This window comes from Megalobrama amblycephala, linkage group LG20, assembly GCF_018812025.1.
Source record: "Megalobrama amblycephala isolate DHTTF-2021 linkage group LG20, ASM1881202v1, whole genome shotgun sequence".
NCBI classification, from domain to species: Eukaryota; Metazoa; Chordata; class Actinopteri; order Cypriniformes; family Xenocyprididae; genus Megalobrama; species Megalobrama amblycephala.
This window is the reverse complement of record NC_063063.1, coordinates 5,206,731-5,230,757: the sequence shown is the minus strand read 5'-3', so window position 1 is coordinate 5,230,757 and position 24,027 is coordinate 5,206,731. Positions and strand designations below refer to the sequence as shown.

The 24,027-nt window shown below is 36.4% G+C and overlaps 2 protein-coding genes across 2 annotated transcripts in view; both read left to right on the top strand.

Annotated features, from left to right (window-relative positions):
- Window positions 1-15,177, top strand: part of LOC125255347 (poly [ADP-ribose] polymerase tankyrase-2-like) — a 36,509-nt gene extending 21,332 nt beyond the window's left edge. The window contains 10 exon segments of the mRNA XM_048170515.1: window positions 1,375-1,563; window positions 3,970-4,204; window positions 4,288-4,370; window positions 6,263-6,383; window positions 7,519-7,616; window positions 7,894-7,968; window positions 10,125-10,230; window positions 11,007-11,193; window positions 11,395-11,551; window positions 14,275-15,177. Coding sequence (XP_048026472.1) covers window positions 1,375-1,563; window positions 3,970-4,204; window positions 4,288-4,370; window positions 6,263-6,383; window positions 7,519-7,616; window positions 7,894-7,968; window positions 10,125-10,230; window positions 11,007-11,193; window positions 11,395-11,551; window positions 14,275-14,334 — 1,311 coding nt within the window. The 3' untranslated portion in view covers window positions 14,335-15,177.
- Window positions 15,178-22,436: 7,259 nt separating this feature from the next.
- tbc1d12b (TBC1 domain family, member 12b) overlaps window positions 22,437-24,027 on the top strand; it is a 54,887-nt gene continuing 53,296 nt past the window's right edge. Inside the window, exon 1 of the mRNA XM_048170305.1 lies at window positions 22,437-22,612. The gene's annotated coding sequence lies outside the window, so the exon portion shown is untranslated. The remainder of the gene's footprint in view (window positions 22,613-24,027) is intronic.

Sequence of the window (24,027 nt, the reverse complement as noted above, 5' to 3'; positions counted from 1 at the left end):
GGAGTGTTTGAAAAATAATGCAAACCCAAGGTGGTATTGCGGCCACTATGGAAAGCAAGCTACACCTGCGGTTTGCATTATTTTTCATTTTTTCTATTTATACCACAGTTACCTCATTTTTATTCCAACATTTGTCATATTTGTTTGCTTGGTCAGCATCTTTGAGGGTTTTAATTCTTTTGCTGTTGAAGGCTGTAATTTATTTCAAAAAATAACTGAAATAATTTGTCTAAGACATGTGGAACAGACCTGGAACTACTTCATAGCTGTGCAATTAACGAAAATAATTGCACAGTTTAGAACATCAACCAATCAGAATTATTCAACAAGCCCTGTAGTATGAAGTTATGTAATGCTTTATACATGCATGAATTTATCGAAAATATGTCATCACTGCAGCACTCTAAAGTCTGTAGTGTGAAGGTCAACTGAACATTTTTGGTTTGTTTCTGTAAAAATCAACCTTTTCCCATTTCCCAGATACCTGCAATCTTAAATTGCACATTTCTTAAATGTAATAGTTCACTCAGAAATCAACATTCAGTCACCATTTTTCACCATTATGTCTTCCCAAACCTGTATGACTTTCTTTCCTCCATATAACTCAGAAAGGGACTTTTTAAAAAATGTTTACAGTTTTTGTTCCAAAAATGACAAAGAAGCACCATAAAAGTTAGGGCTGGGCGATATATCGCATGCGATTGTCACGCACATTTCGTCAGTAAAGCCGGTTCCCTGATTACCGCGAAATCCCCATCACCTTCTTTCAAATAGGAGCGGCATTTAATAGACAGAGCCGTAGATCACTGACAAGCTACGCAATATCACGTTCATTATCACAGATGAATCGCCTTCGATAATGAACGCGATATTGCGCAGCTTGTCAGTGATCTACGGCTCTGTCTATTAAATGGCGCTCAATTTGAAAGCAGGTGATGGCGATTTAGCGGTAATCAGGGAACCGGCTTTACTGACGAAATGCGCGTGACAATCGCATGCGATATATCGCCCAGCCCTAATAAAAGTAATCTTTAAGACCTGTGCGCTATATTCCAAGTTATGTGTGAGGAACAGATTGAAATTTCACTGACAATCTTCTTCTCTTCATTTGTGCTTCAGCAATTTCAAATTTGGCACCACAAAACGGTCAGTCATGCAGGTTTGGAATGACAGGTTTTTTTTCTTCAGGTTTTATTTTAGTTGTGCAGGTGTTGTGTTCACCTCCTCATATTTCATAATAACCTGTTGGGGAAGGCAAAAGGGTGCGGTGCCATTTGGCAGCCAGGCATAGTCATATTCATGCAGCGAACTTTCGTCAGGAAGTTAAAGAGACACCAACCCGAGAACACGACCGCTCCATGTGTTTCATTGCAGCATGTGGATGTGGCCGCTTTGCTCATCAAGTACAACGCATGCGTCAATGCCACAGATAAGTGGGCATTCACCCCTTTGCACGAGGCGGCGCAGAAAGGCAGGACCCAGTTGTGCGCCCTGCTTCTAGCGCACGGGGCCGACCCCACGCTCCGCAACCAGGAAGGCCAGTCGCCGCTGGACCTCGTGACGGTATTCACTCTTTGTGTGTGCTTATTGGACAAGCCACATTGGGGAAAGAAGATCTTTCTCCTTGTCGCCATTCGCTTATCTACCGTTCTGTTCATTTTCTGCACCTCTGATATGGTTAAGCCTTCTCAAGCCAAACTTCTTTTAATCAGGTCCAGGGAGAATTATCTCTTAGTTAATTATGTCATAAATCTGTCTGTTTTATATGGCTGGTACGTTTATTCAGTGCTTGAGGAGGCTTACTGATCATTCCATACAACATTGCCTGAAAATACTTCACATTTGCACAAGCAGTAATCTCTGGAGTGGGAAAATATGCCTGTCTTATGCCTGGAGGAAGATATTTAAAGGGATAGATCAATCAATAATGAAAATTCTATCATCATTTGTGCACCCTCATGGCATTAACAAACCTTTCATCTGTTGAACATAAAAGTTTTGAAACAAGCAGCCTGAACATTCGCCGGACCTACGACGTAGCCTGTATGGTTTTCATTTATATTTCTGCATTGTTTGTCTGCGTCGATTTTTCTTTTTGACCTGAGGGAGGGGTTCTAGCAGACCAATCACAGCACTTGCGGTCTGTGTAGAATCGATGCATTGTTAAATTTTTGGAGAGGTGCATGTCAGGCTAAGCGTGCTACACACAGCCTATGACGTAGCTACGGCATAGGTTCGACGCAGAAATATAAATCAGCCTTAAAGGATTAGTTCACTTTAGAATTAAAATTTCCTGATAATTTACTCTCCCCCATGTCATCCAAGATGTTCATGTCTTTCTTTCTTCAGTCAAAAAGAAATGAAGGTTTTTGAGGAAAACATTCCAGGATTTTTCTACGTATAGTGGACTTCAACGGTTACCAATGGTTTGAAGGTCCAAATGTCAGTTTCAGTGCAGCTTCAAAAGACTCTACACGATCCCAGCCGAGGAATAAGGGTCTTACCTAGCAAAACGATCTGGTCATTTTCTAAAAAAAAAAAAAATTATATACTTTTTAACCACAAATGCTCGTCATACACTAGCTCTGCGATGCACAACGTGTTACGTAATCGCGTTGGAATGGTCACACGTGATGTAGACGGAAGTACAGAGCAAGTGTTTACAAAGCAAACGTGCAAAGACTAAGTCGAACAACCTTTACAAAAAAAAGGTAAAAGAACAATGTCGGACGATTTTGAAGTTGGACATTTTTCGCCCTACCGCGGTACTTCTGCATACGTCACATTGAGAAAAATCCTGGAACGTTTTCTTCAAAGACCATAATTTCTTTTTGACTGAATAAAGAAAGACATAAACATCTTGGATGACATGAGGGTGAGTAAATTATCAGGAAATTTTAATTCTGAAGTGAACTAATCCTTTAAGGCTGCAAATAATGTTTTTTTTCCCCAATTATTTTCGATTAATCAATCTAATGATTATTTTTTCCCTCGATAAATCTATCAATTATTTTCTGATTAATTTACAAAAAAATAACTGTAGGTTGGTATCTTTCGCCATTAATAAAGAAAAAGTCAAGATTTTCTCGTAAAAATACTTACTTTATTAAAAAGAAAATTCCCAACATTTAATATAAAGTGCAGAGAATGAAAAGGCATATATTATTAATACAAATGGTGGACCAAAATAGATTCAGCCCAGCACTGGCTATTAGATGCAATTTTGCAATCGGAAATGCAATTTTTTATGTATTTGTATTTATTTAATATTTCAGGAACATTAAATTAACATTAAAAAATCCCTCAACTAATGCTGTAAAATATATGGGGAACCCTCTGATTTGCTAAATTAATATAACATTACTATATAGGTTAAAATTAACAATAGAGACCAAACAATTCAAATTTAATTGATATACTTCAAATATAACACTCAAATAAAACAAACATTTATTTCTCTTTGTGTTACATGGTAAAGAGTATGTCTGCACAATACAGAAAAATTTCACAATGTTCTGAAATGTACAAATTGTGATATGCATATCACAAGGGCTTAACGGAGTTATTTTCATAATTTAAATCGTTTCGAAAAGTCAACGTTTTTAGGTTGAGGCAGAAAAGGGGAGAATAGATATAAAAGGGGAAAATAGTATATCAATGATACTAAAATAACACTGTGGTGAGTAAATGATGACTAAATCTTCATTTTTGTGTGGACTATCCCTATGCATGCCAACAGCTTGCTTATTTGAAATGAGCTGTTTTCACTGGTCTTGTATACAAATTTTGTCTTATTTGCATTTTTGTTCCTGAAGCTCATGGTCTACATGCTTGAGATCTGACTGACACTCACATAAGTTTGTGACTAAAATGCAAGTCAGTTTGGGAGACATGCAGTCTTGTTTGTCTCACGAAATTGGTCATTACTGACATCAGGATTTTCTGACATCGCGCTCACTCTCTCTCTAGGCGGACGATGTTCGAGCCCTCCTCACGGCAGCCATGCCCCCCTCTGCGCTGCCAGCATGCTATAAGCCTCAGGTTATCAGCGTCTCGACATCTGTGGGAGTCGTGCCGTCGAGTCCCACACCACTCTCTTCAAACTCTGGTATGGATGGTCAGTCCGGGACCTTTCCCGAGATGACCACACTTCTGCCGCCTTCTGGAGCCGAAGGGGCCGTAGGCATAGAGGCGAAAGAGGAGGGTGGGTTTATTCAAAATTCTTGCTTGTAGCAAACATTTGGTGACTACTGTAATCTTTCTTTACATAACCCGGTGGTTTTTCAGGTCTAGCTGTAGAGTTGAGTATCAGCCAGTTCCTTCATAACCTGAGCTTGGAACATTTGCTGGAGATCTTTGACAGAGAGCAGGTACTTTCTTCTGGTTTCAATGTTCATTACAGTGTTGTAGTCAAAACCAGCTCATTTGAGTCCAAATTCCAGGCCCAAGACCTCAGTAGTTTGAGTCTGAGTCAAGAAGTTCACAACAAGACCGAGACCATGAGTTTTAGACTACAACACTAGCTTATCATCCTACAACCAGTGTTGGGGAAGCTACTTTCAAACTTTAGCTTGTGAAACTAAAACCAAATAGTGAATGGGGTTTTTAATGAATTAACAAGATCGCAATATCAAACCTGAACAAGTAAATTTTACTAAATACAACAATAACACCCTAAGTTTATCTGTGTCTAAATCATTTTTGTGAATCTTTTGATTTACATGAACTGTCCGAAAGAAACAATTCACTAGAATGAATTAGACTTTCCATATGTGAGAGAGAATTGTTAAGGATGAACTGGCTTACTAGAATGAATCAGACTTTCCAATGCGACAAAGAACCAAGTAGGATGAACTGACTCACTAGAATTAATTGACCTTTACAGTGCAACATGTGGGAGACATAAAATTTTACGATGAACCAATTTACTAGAATGAATCAGACTTTCCAAAGCAACATATGTGAGAGAGAACCATACAGGATGAACTTATTCACTTTTCAATGCTACATATGTGAGAGTTTATGATGAATCAGCTTCTCTAGAATGAATCAGACTCTAATGCCACATAGGTGAGAGAGAATTGTTTGGGATGAACCAATTCACTAGAATGAATCAGACTTACCAATGCGACATAAGTGAGAGAGTACCGTTTAGGATGAACTAGTTCACTAGGATGGATTGGCCTTTACAGTGCAAAATATGGGAAAGAGAAAATGTTACGATGAACCAATTTATTAAAATGAATCAGACTAGAATGAATCAATGCAACATGTGTGAGAGAGAACCATTTAGGATGAACTGATTCACTAAAATGAAGCTGACTTTTCAAAGTTACATATGTGAGAGAGAACAGTTTATGATGAATCAATTCACTAGAATGAATTGGACTTTCTAATGCTACTTAGGTGAGAGAGAACTGTTTGGGATGAACCAATTCACTAGAATGAATCAGACTTTCCAATGTGACATATGTGAGAGAGAACACAGTAAAATCCCCAGAGTTAAATCAACTCTGCTCAGAGAACATATGGTCCCTCTCTAAATAGTGTTAAAGTAACACTGAAGCAGAGTTAAAGTTAATGAGATAATTAAGCAATTAATAAGGCTGTGACTGAAGTCAGTTGTAGTTCTTGTGTTTCTCTTTTCTTCAGTGATTCTGCTTGTTAACAGCAGGTGTTCATCACTAATGCACAATCATCACTTAATTAATTGCTTAATTTCTTATTAATTTAACTCTGCTTTAGTGTTATTTTAACACTATTTAGAGAAGGACCATATGTACTCTGAGCAGAGTTGATTTAACTCTAATTTTGCTGTGATTTTGCCATGTAGGATGAACTGATTCACTAGAATTAATTGTACTTTCCACTGCCACGTATGTGATAGAGAACCATTTTGAATGAACTGATTCATTAGAATGAATCAGACTTTTCAGTGCCACTTATGTGAGAGATTATTATTTAGGATAAACTGATTCAGTAGAACGCCACTTATGTGAGAGGGTACCGCTTGGGATGAACTGATTCACTAGAATAAATCAGACTTTCCAAAATGACAAATGTGAGAGAGAAGGTTGTAGGATGACCAGATTCACTACTGTACAGTGCGACCTACAGCAAAAGCTTAGACTTAAACATTTGTAATCTGTTAATCTTTATTTAATTTGCCCCAAAATACATGTTTAAGCTTCAGAACTGTGTGAAATGTTGAGGTCCTCTAGAGTGACAGTTCATTAGTCACATGTTTGGTTTGTGCCGTTAGATAACTCTGGACGTCCTGGTGGAAATGGGACACAAGGAGCTGAAGGAGATCGGTATCAACGCTTACGGCCACAGACATAAGATCATCAAAGGAGTGGAGAGACTTATTAGTGGACCTCAGAGTAAGAGCCTTTTCTGCTTTCATCTAGAACAGTTCATTTGAGAGAAAACTTAATTAGAGATTGGGTTTAAATATCACTTTGATCTGTTTCCACTAAGAACTCTGCTTAACATTGGATCCTTTTCTCAGGACAAGCTGCTTTTTTTTAATGGTGTCATATTATATATAAGTTTATTTATCCTGAAGTCAGCTTTTAATGTTAAACAATGTTATAATGTTAAAAACATGTTAGCACCAACATTAATTTAAATATTTGTTATTATTTTTTCTCCCTTTTTGCTTTGATTTCTCGTTTGACCCTTTAAGATTGTAGCTAAAGCTTTTGTTTTGCAGATTAATTTGCACTTAAAGGGATAGTTCACCCAAAAATGAAAATTCTGTCATTTATTACTCACCCTCATGTTGTTTAACACCCGTAAGACCTTCATTCATCTTCAGAACACAAATTAAGATATTTTGATGAAATTCGATGGCTCAGTGAGGTCTGCATTAACAGCAATTGTACTTCCTCTCTCAGGATCCATAAAGGTACTAAAAACATATTTAAATCAGTTCATGTGAGCACAATGGTTCAACTTTAATATTATAAAGCGACAAGAATATTTTTTGTGTGCCATAAAAACAAATAATGACTTTTTAACAATATCTATTTCAAAACACTGCTTCATGAAGCTTCGGAGCTTTACGAATCGAATCAGTGGTTCGGAGCGCCAAAGTCACATGATTTCAGCAGTTTGGCGGTCTGATAGAAGATCCAAATCACTGATTCGATTCGTAAAGCTCCGAAATAGATATTTTGAAATGGATATTGTTAAAAAATTGTTATTTTGTTTTTTTGGCACAAAAAAGTATTCTCGTCGCTTTATAATACTAAGGTAGAACCACTGTAGTCACATGAACTGATTTAAATATGTTTTTAGTACCTTTATGGATCTTGAGAGAGGTAGTACCATTGCTGTGAATGCAGGCCTCACTGAGCCATTGGATTTCATCAAAATATCTTAATTTGATAAGATATTTCAAAGATGGACGAAGTTCTTACGGGTGTAGAACAACATGAGGGTGAGTAATAAATGACATTATTTTAATTTTTGGGTGAACTAACCCTTTAAATATTTATATCATCACCATCACAGGTTTAAACCCTTACTTGACCCTGAACACGACCAACAGTGGAACAATACTGATAGATCTGTCTCCAGACGACAAGGAGTTTCAGTCTGTTGAGGAGGAGGTAGAGTTTCTTATTTTATGAAGTTTTGTACTGATTTTGTTCATATGTTTATCATCTCTCTCTTTGAGCTGCTTCTGCCTCAGTCCCTTAGAGATATTTAACAGAATTGCAGCTTTGTTACCCATAAGTGCACTAGGAGAATCCAGTAATAGGTGTACATGTTCAAGTGGCTTATGAAGCCATACGAACAAGTACCCTTGGACAGAATGTGTAGAATAATTATTAAAACATCAAAGATGTTCTTTGTTTACTTTTGTTCTCTTGTGTCTCTGAATAGATGCAAAGCACAATAAGGGAACACAGGGATGGTGGCCATGCAGGTGGAATTTTCAACAGATACAACATTGTGAAGGTAAGAGGTTTGGATGTCTTCATAATTAGTGTTTTCTTTTATTATATTAGGCTGTTTTACACTTTGGTTGCTTTGTTTCTACACCGCTCCCCTACCTCTGCAGGTGTCTTTTCACATTGTATTACTTTCAGGATTTCCAACAGTAAATGTTAGAGAATTGTTTTTCCTTGGCTGGAAAAATCATGTAAATTAATAAAATTTCATATATCTTGAATGCAATACAAGTTCCTTTGGATATATAAATGTACATTTTTGTAGATTTGATACATTTTTCTAGTTATGTGCAATATTTCCTTTTTCATGTGAAGTAAAAGTAGTAATGTGAATTGTGTTCTTTAAAAAGAACAGTCTTTTTTTTTTTCAGTTGTTTATTTTTTTTATTAGTAATTTGGTTGAATAGCATTACTAATGGTTCACTTTAGGAAAATTACAGCAAATATTTTTATATCCAACTGAATCAAACTTTGACATCAAATAGATTTGGTTCCATAACAAAAACTGTGGTGTTACAATGCCTTTGACCATTTTTTTCTGGTTCGTTGAAGATATACTCATCAGTTCAAAGAGGAAAGGTGCGGTCACATTACAGATTTTGGGGAAATTCGCAGACAAAAAGGTCCATTTTACATTTTCAATAGTGCAATATTCACACATAAAATCACTTTCAAACAAAGCAGCTTTCTGTTATCAACACGGCAAATCTGTGAAAAACTTGAAATCTTTCTCCTTCATGCAAAATTCCAGATCGCCTGAATTCCTATTGAAATGGCTAAATTTCGCCCATGAAAATTTGTCGAAATACAAAGTTCTGTTATGAAACTCTAGATGCCGCAGACTGATAGGTCCTTAACTCAATCTTCTTTTAATCACATCATTCTCTATAGGGCACAGCTGATTGGTTCCTGCTGTATCAGTAGCCAATGAGCTGCTCAGTCTTCAAACAGTTGGTCAGCATTAGTGATGGGCATTCCGGCTCTTTTTTGTGAGCCGGCTCGTTTGACTCAGCTCACTGAAAAGAGCCGGCTCTTTAAATAATAAATGTTTTAACTATGTCTTGGACTATGATAGGTGTGAAAACAATTTGTGAAATTGTGAGACATTGCGAGTATGATTTCATTTAATAATTTAATTAGAACTGTTTTCACACCTATCATAGTCAAAATCATAGTTTATTATTTAAAGAGCCGGCTTCACGAAACGAGCCGGCTCTTCAAACGAGCCGGCTCACGAAAGAGCCGGAATGCCCATCACTAGTGTGTGCGCCTAGGCTTATATAATTATATTTTTTTGTGTTATTCTTTGAATTATTAGTCTGTTGTTTTAAATAAAATTTAAATCATTCATTACATAATGATTGAATTTCTATAGGCTTTGTTTTTAAAAATAGAGTCGGCTCTTCAGATATGTGAGCCGGCTCCCGACGTTCACGTAAAAGAGCCGGCTCTTAGAGCCGGCTCGTTCGCGAACGACCCATCACTAGTCAGCATCCGCTGTAGCAGTTTGCAGCGCTCTTTCAGAAACCCTTCACCTTCCCCAGCTCCACCTGTATAGATCTTCATGAATGCTATTGTACAGCAGCAGCATGTCTTACTTGTTCACAGCAGCGTGTCGTGTATGTATTGGCAGAAACAAGTCCTGTACTTGCTCTGCAGCAGTAATAATGAACAGCTGCAGCGTAGCAGATCTATTCCAACAAGACCAAACATATTAACATCATATCCATTACCATGCCAAACACTCTGAGAGTTGTCATGACAGAACAACAATAATTGTGACTGCACCTTAAAACTTAAACAAGAAAGAAAATAAAAAATATAATAAAGAAAACACTTTAACATTAAATGCATACGGCATCTTGAACTAACAATGAACAATACTTTTACAACATTTATTTATCCAGGTTAAAGTCAATTTCCACATACATACATACAAGTAAATTAGTATCAGTTAATATTATTAACAGACATGATTTAAAAATGAATTGTATATTTATATATTAAAATGAACCTAGATTAATGTGTAGATATATATGTGTGTATGTGTATGTAATATATATGTGTACAATATGATTTATTGTTGCTAGTTCATGAGTTTAGTTAAGTTGTTCATGCCGAATGCATTAAATAACTAATGTTTTCTTTTCTTTTTGGTCCCAGATCCAGAAGGTGTGCAACAAGAAGCTGTGGGAGAGATACACCCATCGCAGGAAGGAGGTTTCTGAGGAGAATCACAACCATTCCAATGAACGCATGCTGTTCCATGGTGTGTGATCTGTCTATCCATCCAAGGCCTGGTTTAAATGACGCATTCATTCACTGCTATTGTCATTAGGGCTGTAACAACTAATAGATAGAATCGCTAATTAAAATAATCAAAAACTAATTTTTATTATCGATTAATCTCGTATGCCTACTTTGCACTTAAAAAATATTCACCAGTCACATCACTTTACAACAGTGAATACCTCATATGGATAGACAAAAAGCATCCGGAAAACAGCAGAGGATATAGAGTGGGCTGCTTCTGGAAAAGTGCATGACTCAAGTTGACTCAACACAATTAATTGTATTTTTATGAGAGCAGTAACAGTAAAGGGACTATTGTAATGGAGTATAAATGTAATATGTTCATATGTTCCTGTACCTTGTACCAGTTGACATTTAGTCTGTGCTTTTTAATTTAGTGATTTTTAACTTCTACTTTCAAGTAGAACGCAGTTTAAATTTAAAACCCTTTTCTGCACATAATGTTTAATTGCACATAGCCTACATATATAGATACATTCACTTTATCTGTTTTCATTGCCTTCAAATTCCACATTGTTTGGGCAGGATGTGGAATAACAATTTTGTAAATAATAGATTAAAAATAATTTATGTTTAATTAAAAGAATATTTTTTTGGATTTGTGATATTACTCATTTGATTATTCGATTAATCGAAGAAATAATCGACAGATTAATCGATAATCAAAATAATCGTTAGTAGCAGCCTAATTGTGATCAATCGAATCTTGAAGAAATGCTTCTGCTTTCCCAGGTTCACCGTTCGTAAACGCCATCATTCACAAGGGCTTCGATGAGAGGCATGCGTACATTGGTGGAATGTTCGGGGCCGGGATCTACTTTGCGGAAAACTCTTCCAAAAGCAACCAGTATGTTTACGGAATAGGAGGAGGAACAGGGTGCCCTCTTCACAAGGACAGGTCATGTTACGTGTGTCAGAGGTGAGATGAGATCCCGTTACAGCGCATGGAGGCCAGGGCTCTCATTTAAGTGGCTTCACGTTTCCCAGCACATTGTGCAGATCTAAGTGTTTTTACAGTAAAGTGTTGCCTTGTGGTGTTCTATTGCAAAACCTTGAGAAGAAATTGATTTCCTATTTCCTTTCTAAAGTGCTTGATTTTGGCTCTGTCTACCCATCCCAGGCATCTTCTGTTCTGCCGTGTGACTTTGGGAAAGTCCTTCCTTCAGTTCAGCGCTATGAAGATGGCCCACTCGCCACCAGGCCACCACTCAGTCACTGGCCGGCCCAGTGTCAACGGTCTTGCTCTGGCGGAGTATGTCATCTACAGAGGAGAGCAGGTAGTACAGCAACAGGCTCCAGAATTGTCCATCTATTGTCAACAAGAAATGGCATTCTCAACCCATTTTACAAACCTGATTCCAAAAAAGTTGGGACACTGTACAAATTGTGAATAAAAATACAAATCTCATAAACGTATATTTTATTCACAATAGAATATAGATAACATATCAAATGTTGAAAGTGAGACATTTTGAAATGTCATGCCAAATATTGGCTCATTTTGGATTTCATGAGAGCTACACATTCCAAAAAAGTTGGGACAGGTAGAAATAAGAGGCCGGAAAAGTTAAATGTACATATAAGGAACAGCTGGAGGACCAATTTGCAACTTATTAGGTCTACTGGCAACATGATTGGGTATAAAAAGAGCCTCTCAGAGTGGCAGTGTCTCTCAGAAGTCAAGATGGACAGAGGATCACCAATTCCCCCAATGCTGCAGCGAAAAATAGTGGAGCAATATCAGAAAGGAGTTTCTCAGAGAAAAATTGCAAAGAATTTGAAGTTATAATCATCTACAGTGCATAATATCATCCAAGGATTCAGAGAATCTGGAACAATCTCTGTGCGTAAGGGTCAAGGCCGGAAAACCATACTGGATGCCCGTGATCTTCGGGCCCTTAGACGGCACTGCATCACATACAGGAATGCTACTGTAATGGAAATCACAACATGGGCTCAGGAATACTTCCAGAAAACATTGTTGGTGAACACAATCCACCGTGCCATTCGCCGTTGCCGGCTAAAACTCTATAGGTCAAAAAAGAAGCCATATCTAAACATGATCCAGAAGCGCAGGTGTTTTCTCTGGGCCAAGGCTCATTTAAAATGGACTGTGGCAAAGTGGAAAACTGTTCTGTGGTCAGACGGATCAAAATTTGAAGTTCTTTTTGGAAAAATGGGACGCCATGTCATCCGGACTAAAGAGGACAAGGACAACCCAAGTTGTTATCAGCGCTCAGTTCAGAAGCCTGCATCTCTGATGGTATGGGGTTGCATGAGTGCGTGTGGCATGGGCAGCTTACACATCTGGAAAGGCACCATCAATGCTGAAAGGTATATCCAAGTTCTAGAACAACATATGATCCCATCCAGATGTCATCTCTTTCAGGGAAGACCTTGCATTTTCCAACATGACAATGCCAGACCACATACTGCATCAATTACAACATCATGGCTGCGTAGAAAAAGGAACTGAAGGTACTGAAGGTTTCAAGGTACTGAAATGGCCAGCCTGCAGTCCAGATCTTTCACCCATAGAAAACATTTGGTGCATCATAAAGAGGAAGATGCGACAAAAAAGACCTAAGACAGTTGAGCAACTAGAAGCCTGTATTAGACAAGAATGGGACAACATTCCTATTCCTAAACTTGAGCAACTTGTCTCCTCAGTCTCCAGACGTTTGCAGACTGTTATAAAAAGAAGAGGGGATGCCACACAGTGGTAAACATGGCCTTGTCCCAACTTTTTTGAGATGTGTTGATGCCATGAAATTTAAAATCAACTTATTTTTCCCTTAAAATGATACATTTTCTCAGTTTAAACATGTTGTACATCTATGTTGTGTTCTGAATAAAATATTGAAATTTGAAACTTCCACATCATTGCATTGTTTTTATTCACAATTTGTACAGTGTCCCAACTTTTTTTGAATCGGGTTTGTAATAGGTTAATGAGATGAGATAAAAAGTGTAGGCCAGATTTTTTTTTTTTTTTTTTTTGCAGTTTACTGTATCGAGAAAGTGAGTGTTTCATACTAGAATAAAGCAAGTACCATTCACAATTTCTTCATAAAATGTAAAAGTCTAGTATTCTAAATAATATTGCAAATATTTTGACAAAATAAACACATTTTTCCCATAATTTTGTTATTTGGTAATATATACACTTCTGCAGATTTCTTTTCTTCTGATCACCAAAGCTGCATTTATTTGATCAAAAATACAGTAAAAAAAGTAATATTGTGATTTTTTATTTATTTTTTTATTTTTTTATTTAAAATACCTGTTTTCAGCATCATTACTCCAGTCTTCAGTGTCACATGATCCTTCAGAAATCATTCTAATAGGCTGATTTGCTGCTCAAGAAACATTTCTTATTATAATCAATGTTGAAAACAGTTTTTGCTTCTTAAAATTTTTGTGGAAATGATACAGTTTTATAGGATTCTTTGGTGAACAGAAAGTTCAAATGAACAGCATTTATTTAAAATAGAAATCCTTTGTTTCCTTATAAATGTCACTTTTGATCAATTTAATGCTTTCTAATTTAATACAATTAATTGCTTTTGTTTTTTTTCTATTTCATATACACACACACACACACACACACACACACACACATACAGTCGTGCTCAAAATGATTCATACCCTTGGTAAATATGACCAAAGAAGGCTGTGAAAATAAATCTGCATCCTTAATACTTTTGATCTTTTATTTAAAAAATCTACAAAAATCCAACCTTTGATTGGAGAATAAGAATTTTAAATGAGCGGAAAATCTCATAATGAGAGAAATGTTTTTCTCTAATACACACTGCTCACAAATAATCATACCCTTTTATTCAATACTTTTTGCAACCTCCTTTTCCCAAGACAATAGCTCTGGGATTTACCAAGGGTATGAATAATTTTGAGCACGACTGTATATAAATATATACACACACACACACACATTCTGTCATGTGAAACTAACAGTGCTTTTGTCATTTTGCATCCCAAGGCTTATCCGGAATATTTGATCACGTACCAGATCATCAAACCGGACGGTTCTTCAGATTAACACACAGCAGCTGAAACACACGGGTCTTTCCATCTCAGAGGAGAGAAACTGCTTGTTTATTGCATGCAATTTTTTATACAATGTATAATGTTATTCTCTTCCTACAGCTGTCTGCTTTTATCTCATTTACAGCAACTTATTAATGAAATGTCAGACAAACTGGCCTTAACCGTACAGTCACTAACACTGGTCACAAAAGGTGCATTTCCTTTTCTTATCCATCACAAAGTTTACTTATTTATTTTACAAAGACAATTGTATATATTTTGTACTAATTAATTTATTGATGTTTGTATCATAAGAAATCTATTCCTGAGATGGAAATGTTTGCCACTATCCTGCAGTTTTACATAGTGTGAGTACAGGGATTGTTCTGAAGGTTATTTGGTGGCATCAGACCAATTGAAAAGCATCCAGTTTTCAAGATAAAGATTATTTGGCAGAACAGGATGAGACTTAATCCAAATATCAAATTATCTTGCAATTTCTTCTTGTCTGCATTGTTTCCCTCCAAAAAAGTGTGAATTTAACTTTCAAAAAGACTCACAGAATGTGTCACGATGATGCAAAACTGTTTAATTGCTGAACTGCTGAACAAGATAACTTGATATTTGCTTCATTCTCAGTCTGCAACGTTTTGGGTGCTTGAACAAATAGTTTCTGGGTTTTGATATGAAGGTGCTGCTTTTCTGTCACAGTAGTTCAGGAGTATTTGTACCCTGTTGTGCATGAACATGTCAGTTATTCCTCTTGTAATGTCATGTTGATGATGTGTTACTTTGTCCTCCAAACAACAGCGTCAACAACAGTAGGATCAAATAAAGAGACGCTTTTTTTTATCAATCTCTGGTATTGTTTCTGTCCATATCACACAAAGTGAACCTGTTCCTCCATCTCAATGCAGCAGTCATTTGTGAAACTAACAAATGGCCAACAGGGGGCATTATTTTGCTTTGGGTGAAACTGAAAAGCCAAAACCTTACAGAGAGACTATGATGGTATCTGGGGTAATATATTCATGTACCATGGTATTTACATGACATTTAAAAAGATACTTATATATAATAATATATACTATTTTGGTACAAAGCTTGTGTTAACTGCAAGCTAACCTCTGCTTAAATGTAGAAACGGAAAAGTACAGAGAAGCTTATCATGACATTAAGACATTAAGCTTATCATGACATTTAATGTCATATTTAAGACATTAAATATTTACTTGCAGAGTACAAAAGTGAGAAATAAGCCAAAAGAGAAGAGACATTTGAAATGAGAAAGTGAAAAATATTAATAAAGGAAATTTCAATTAGAGGAAATATCAATTAAACAGATCGTATAAACCATAGGGTATAAACATAATCCTCCCCACAACAAATAAAATAATATTAAATGCGACATCTCTTCTCTGATGACGTGTTTACTGGCGCGAAAGCAGGACAACCCACCTGTCACTCACAACCAATCAAGTCCCGCCCTACATCTTTTCTTGTTCGAGAAGCCAGAAAAGACTATCAACTTCCGTTCCAGTCTGTAAAATCACGGAAATCGGACCTGTTTAAAATCCCTTGCTTTAAACTGTAAGTAGGCCTGTTGCGCTTTGCAAATGCAGTAACTAGCCAACATCGAGCTCAGGAAAAACATGTTGCTAATCCCGATGAATATCTGCATCTATTAGCAAGCTAGCTGCTTGAGAAATTTACATTCATTGTGAAACAAAGATGGTAGTTTAGTCAAATATCTTAAAGCGGAACTCAGTAAGATTTGCGAAGCTCCCCCTATAGGTTCCTTCAGTGAATCACACTGTCGTAAATACTCCAAGCGCAGCTCTGAACTACAACGACTACAACGCTCACCAGCGCAGTAGTTTTGCAAATACAGTACAAGAAATCTCGATGGAGGTGGGTAATTTTTGAAATTGTCTTATAATGTCATAATATATACATTGTGTTTGAATTACCGTAAATCATTTTGTCATTCTCGCGTGAACGTGAACATGAGGCGAGTTTGTGTCGGGTCGGCGAAGCTCAACTTGCAAGTGCTGTTTTCTGGCGTAGACGTGCCAGAGGGCGTTAGTGCACGCCTCAAACACACCACTACAAGTCAATTAACCATCCTAAGGACTTAGAAAATTATTTATGAAGGTAAAAAAGTTAGTTCTGCTTTAAAACATTTAGATAAGACCGCTCAAACCCTCTTTGTGACGCTTTGCCTGACCTCTTTTAAAGGCAATACATTTGACATGACAATATGTCATTCAAATCCATACAAAATATTTACATTTGTGTTGGAGATGTTTTCGTGAAAAAAGTAATGCTTTTGAAAGAAGCAGCCTGTCAAACACAAAACCCTCCCTTGAAAGCAAAGAAGCTTTGTCTGCACTTAACCGAAGCACTCCCAAGAGTGGTGGACTAACTGTAAAGCACAGTGGATATAATCATGGATTTCAGTAAGTCTCCATTCACTGCTCACCCAAACTTCGGGTCACATCTATCTGCAACGGTTTTGATAAAGACACAAAGGCTGAAGCACATGAGAGTCACTGGTGTTGTATCCACGTGAGATACTCAGTCAGGCCCTGCAGAACAAAACTACTTCAAACTATTAAAGTCCCTGTAAAGTCAATTCTGAGAATTCTTTCTAAACACTTTATAAATGTTACAAATGTATTGCTGAAACACATTACAAAGACTGTGAATTGTGTAACGCTTAATTGTGAAGTTAGAGCGTTAAACAGTTTTTCACCAAGTCTCTGCTCAGGATTTTTTGGGCGGAGCTAAAACGAGGGTCTGATGACGCACTTGGACCCCCGAACATAGCCCCTCCCCTAACACTATATAACTGTCGATGACGCACCGAACGTGGCGCCGCCTCTACAGCGGTTCACTCGCTCAATCTTGAGTGTCATTACAGTTATACAGCCCTTTGCACATTTAGCTAGTAATGCCGTCGTCACGCAAATACATATTACATGGTTGTTATAATATACAATATGCTCGGTCTCCTTATTTAAATTTCCTAAAACGATGATATGAAGGATTAAAGTGATCGTTCTACACCGGATAATTTTACAAACTTTCATCAGACAGCTGGGATTCACAGATAATCCGCTGTTTTTGGTGAATGTGACTGAACAGACCTCGGCCTTCCTACCGTCCCACCGATAGCCGATGATATATGGGGCCGGACAGAGTCTCTCCCGTCCCGGCCTTCATCCTCCCGTCTCGCGGCGCCGTCATTTTTCGACTCGACAACAGTCGGCAGTACGTGCCCACCAATGAGTGTAAATTGCCGAGTTTGCTTATGTTATAATTAGTAGGTCGTCCACAGTAACTCTACTAAAATTTGCAACCCTCTAAATGATTCTTTTTATATGCATCAGTATGTTTGACTCATTGTTGAGACGGCAGTTCTCGCGAGTGGGCGTGGTTTCAGCGCCGACAGCGGACACGCCCCCAGCGTTTGAGAGCAGAGAGCGCTGCCTATTTGTTCGAAATTTTGATAACTTATTTCATTTACTTGCAGATTTTTTTAATCATTCAAATTTGGCTGGGTGGTTAATAACACATTTTTTCTGCGCTGTGACAAACTCAGAACACATACTTTAAAATGACTTAACAGGGACTTTAAGTCTGTGAGAAGTGCCAAAGCTACATGTATGAGTTAAGAAGGTTTAGGATGCAAATTGTACATCAAACAACAAAAGAATTATGTTATTTCTAATTAAAAAAAAAAAAAAAAAAAATTAAGGGATTGTTGACCAAAATATGAAAATATCATTTACTCACCCTCATGTCATTCCAAACCTATAAGACTTTTGTTCATCTTTATAACACAAATGAAGATATTTTCAATAATACCTGAGAGATTTCTGACCATCCATAGAAAGTCCATTCCACCGAAGACATTGTAAACATAATCCATATGAATCGAGCCTGTTTATCCAAGTCCTTTGAAAAGACATGACTGTATGATGAACTGATTTAATTTAATTATTCACATGTAAATATTAATCAACACACATACAGTATTTAGAGAGCTCATCAAATATGGTCAAAGGCACCTCAGTCGTGCTTGTTGAATGTGCGAGAATCAATAACCCTTTCAGATGCAACACCTCTTGAACACAAAAATAATACTGAAAGGCAACCTCCAAATTACTAACGTTTTGTCATTCACTTGGGAGCCAACTATGAATCAGAGAGCTAACTTTTCTTGATTTCTCTGCTGCCTAAATGTTTTGTTTATGGGGTTCTGAACAGTATGAATTTTCCAAACATGCCAATTTATCCATTAATGCACACATAAACAACCATTTCCTGTATTTTACGCTTTCCACAAATATGGTACAAAATAAGGTAACTTAAAATAAATGGCAATACCTTCAGAAAATGTTGATCATCTGTGTCACGAGAGCTGATTTATTTCATTTTAATATTCATTTTCTACCCCAAATTTGGAGCATCTTTGGACGTCTGTGTGATTTGCAAATGTTTGAATTAAACAGACAAATATTATACAGTTAATAAAAATAAGTAAATAAAACTATTACAGTGTTGTTAGTTACCGGGTTGCAAATTTACCTCATATTAAGCTTTTACTTGGGATTAGCCAGTGTGGGACATATATATATATATATAGTTTATATCCCATAAATGAAAGATTTTTTTATTTTTTTTATTTACTCCAATAACTTCAGTAACAGGGTTCAATGACTGAGCTTGGTGAATGGTGAATTTGTGTAAAATTAAAGACTCATGTAACATTTTGGAAGTCACAATTTTAAGCAATATTATTTATTTTCTAATGGTGAAAATTTTTGTTTGTCTCATAATATTTTGGACTTTAATAACTGAATGCGTGCTCATTGTGTGCAATGGTATGTGTCAGGCTGTTGACAGTATTCAGTCCAGAAGTTTTCTGAAGCTGTCTGACTGTCACAATGCTCATGTTATTCACTCAAGGACATATGACAGAATAACAGTGCTGCCAAGCTGTCCAACTGTCAGGACAGTCAGTAAGCCTGAAATGTGGCAGTGGTGCTACTGCTCCTGAAAACACATTCTTTATTGCTCCTAAAATACTGAAACTTGAGGTATTTAATGCTCGCCAAGGCTGCATTTTTTTAATCAAAAATGCACTAAAAACAGTAATATTGTGAAATATTATTACAATTTAATATGTGTATTGTAAAATGTATTCCTGTGATGCAAAGCTATTACTCCAGACTTCAGACAAAAATTGTATTATTATCAATGTTGAAAACAGTTTTTTTGATGCTTAATTTTTTTTTCTGGACACCGTTATACTCTCCACCATTCAAAAGTTTGGGGTAAAACAAAAAGAGAATGAAATTAATACTTTTATTTAGCAAAGATGCATTAAATTGATTAAAAGTGGCAGTAAAAACTTTCATAATGTAACAAAAGATTTCTGTTTCAAATAAATGCTGTTCTTTTGAATTTTCAATTCATCAAAGAATCCTGAAAAAATGCATTTCGGTTTTCACAAAAATATTAAGCAGCAAAAAAATGGTTTAAATATTGTAAACCCTAATGCTCAGTATAATTAATAGGTTTGAGTGGGGCAAACTCAAATTAAACAAATTAGATTAACTTTTATGAGTATTTAGAACTTTCTTTTTTAGAACTTTAGAACTCTTTTGAGTTCACAAAACTGACACATAATGTGTAATCTGAATTGTTCATTGCTTTGAGTTTTATGAACTTGTTTCTTTTCATTTAGACAAACTTAAATTTACCTGAAACTGGGCTTTGGGATTTCTATTTCCCAGCATGCTTTGCCGTGACACTTGAAAGGGAGAATAAATGCTACAATTAAGTGTTATATAATTTTATTTGTGCAAGATTAATGTTAAGTGGGGGATTTAGTGGTGTTTAATACTTTGCTATCCCAGTTTAGAAGAGTTTCTGTTATGTGGGGTTTTTGGGGGATTACCATCATGGTGACGAGTGGAGCATGAGCTTAGTTTGAGAACAGGTATTTCATACACTGTAAAAAATGACCGTGATTTTAACAGTAAAAGACTGTAAAAATGCTGCGGTGAAAAACTGTTAATTGGTTTACAGAAAGTTTCCGTACTATATACGGTGAATAACTGTAATAGATCTAACGGTACATTTAATGTAATTTTACGGTAAAATACCGTTAAATTCACAGTTTTTGAAAGTGAAAAATAACAATTCATTGTAAAATTTACAGTGAAAAAACGTAAATTGACATTCCCACAATTCCCTGCGTGACACTTCACATTTGATATATTTTTGTTGAAATAACTCTGTTTCTTCTTAGTTTTTCTCATTTTTTTCTAATCAGTTATGTACATTAGGGTTTTATGTTACATCTAATGTTGTTAAATTAATGTTTATTGCATTTTTAAAATTTCATGCATGTTACCATGATGGTGTTTAGTGTGCGTGTGAATGACACTGTGTGCTCCTTCTATATATTAGTATTGTCCTCCTCAGCTTGTGGAAAAGCTGCTTGTGATGAACTTTGATTCATCATGTGACTCTTATCACCACTGGGTTTGGTGACTGTCAGTGTATTATAAAGATACAAAACAGATATTAGTACTTCATTAGGTTGGTAAATTAACATTATATCAGTTAATGAAATATGTTATTTTACCGTAAATTTTACTGGGATTTTTTTTTACAGTGTACTGAAATCCAATGTTAAATATACATATTTAAAATGTAAAATTCACATGTAACTCCGTAAGTAGGTTTACGGTTTGATGAAATTTTTACAGTATTGTTCTGGTAACCACAGCTGCCGGTATTTTTCCGTAGAAACAACGGGATTTTTTTTACAGTGTATATTGTCATACACTTTCAGCAATTCTATGCTATGCTGAGTTTATCAGAGCATTGTGTTACCAATTGACCCTTCGCCGGGAGTTTGATTGACAGGCGATCTAACCAATCAAATGTCTTGTCTGTCTACGCATTGTCAGTGTCCTCTTTGCTGCTTAATGTATTTTTCACTGCATGAGAACATGATGTGTGGCATGAGAGCAGCATGGTTTGTCGGACGTAGCAACAGTAATTAAATTGGGCGGGTCTTTGCGAACAGTCATTTAGCATTTTCTGAATTATCTAGTTATAGCTAGCTAAATTTCCACTACTACAAAAGTAATTTAAGATGTCAGCGCATCAGTACGAAATTTAAATCCGACAGTTCTGCTTACTTAAACTTTAAATTTCTTAACTTAATAAAATTGGTGTAGCTGATTACCTCAAATTTTTTGAGTTTTGCCAACTTATTTGGGTTTATAGTGCATACAAATAATAATAAGAAGAACCATTATTAATATCTGAGCACATATATTGATTTATAATAACCAAGAAGCCAACAAAGACTGGAGTATTGATGCTGAAATTTTAGCTTTGCCATCAGAGGAATAAATAGCATTTTAAAATACATTAAAATAGAAAACAGTTATTTTAAATTGTAATAATATTTCACAATATTAAAGGATTAGTTCACTTTCAAATAAAATTTTCCTGATAATTTACTCACCCCCATGTCATCCAAGATGTTCATGTCTTTCTTTCTTCAGTCGAAAAGAAATGAAGGTTTTTGGTGAAAACATTCCAGGATTTTTCTCCTTATAGTGGACTTCAATGGCCTCCAAACGGTTGAAGGTCAAAATTACAGATTCAGTGCAGCTTCAAAGGGCTTTAAACGATACCAGATGAGGAATAAGGGTCTTATCTAGCAAAACAATCGGTCATTTTAGAAAAAAATACAACTGTATATGCTTTATTTAAACAAATGATCGCCTTTCAAGTGGTTGTGTGTGTGTGTGTGTGTGTGTGTGTGTGTGTGTGTGTGTGTGTGTGTGTGTGTGTGTAGGCCTATATATCGTTAGCCTCATAGCATAATTGCCTAAGTCATTCATTTTCAAATGATACTTAGGCAATTATGCTATGAGGCTAACGATATACTATATATACTGTGTATATATCTTTTCTCTGACAGTGTCAGATAAAACCTTTTGTTTTCCAAAGCTAGTTAACTAAGACAGATGACTGACCTTGCTTCATGCAACTAAAATGTATTTTTCTTCTCTAGGCAACATATGTTGTAAAGTGTTTATTGATTTGCCCAGAAGCAAAAGATGAACATGGCACTGAGGATCCTTCAATGAAAATCTTTTGCTGTCCCTTCCCATCATGCACTATAGAGAGTGATTCGACTGAATGGCGAACTTTGAAGCAGAACGCTGCCATTTCATACAGTACGTGACCTCCAGGTGTGTGTTTGTTTGTGTGTGTGTGTTTCTCTGTCTTTGTCATTCCAGTCGAATGCTTCTGACAGCACACCAGATTCAGACTGTTGATGGATGGATTTGTCTCTGCTGATGATGGAAAATTATTTGGTTCACTGAAATAAATATGTAATATTGCAAGCTTGATTTATTTCTTTATAAGAGTAATCAGTGTGCATATATGCATATGCTAGTCAGATAATCAGCCTACGCTTTTGATGTATAGCTAATAGAGTGGTAGTTACACAGACAAATGACATCCTCTAGTGTCCTCACCCCTTCAGATAGCAATATGAATACAAAGAAGGCTATTGAAGTCACGTCTCTCTCTGTCTCTGTATTTATCTTCTTCTCTCAGTCCTGAGCTTTCTTTTGTTTGGTGATGAAAAGAGTGCAAGCTTCATTCACAAGTTAATTTGTTCCTTGCAATTGACATATTCTTTGCTTATCACAATATTTACTCCCGTCTGTTGAGCTTTTTGACTTGGAAACACTTAGTAAAACAAATAAAACACACTGATCTGAACACACTGGTGTTCTTAAGAAATATTAGGCCTGAAACATACAGTACTCTAGAAATGCTTACAGTTCAATTCATGTTTATTGTGCTCTGAAATGTGTCAGAAACAAGAAGTCAACATAAATTAAGATGTTTTTGATCAAATCTGATGGCTCAGTGAGGCCTGCACTGCCAGCAAGATAACTAACACTTTCAGATGCCCAGAAAGCTGCTAAAGACATATTTAAAACAGTTCATGTGACTACAGTGGCTCAACCTTAGCCTATGTTAAGAAGCGATGAGAATACTTTTTGTGCGCCAAAAAAAACAAAATAATGACTTTATTCAACAATATCTAGTGATGGGCGATTTCAAAACACTGCTTCATGAAGCTTTACAAATCATTTATTTCGAATCAGTGGTTCAGAGCGTGTATCAAACTGCCAAAGTCACGCCCCCCAGTGGTGAACCATTGACATTTCGAAACACTTCTGACATACCGAAGCCTTGTTTACTGAAGTCATGTGACTTTGGCAGTTTGATACACGCTCTGAGCCACTGATTCGAAACAAATGATTCGTAAAGCTTCGATGCTTCATGAAGCCTAAACATTGATCAGCTCACATACTGTATATAGACCACTCAAATATGGTAAACGGAAGCTCAAACATTCTTGCATGACATGCTCTGCAAACGATTCGGTGTATAAGTGAACCATTCAAATGAATCATCAGTTTCGGACCTCTTTGCAAACCCTTTTGACTAATTAGATTAAAGGTGCCCAAGAACGTTCTTTCACAAGATGTAATATAAGTCTAAGGTGTCTCCTGAATGTGTCTGTGAAGTTTCAGCTCAAAATACCACGTGCTCCCTGCCACACCAGCTGTCGACTATATTACAG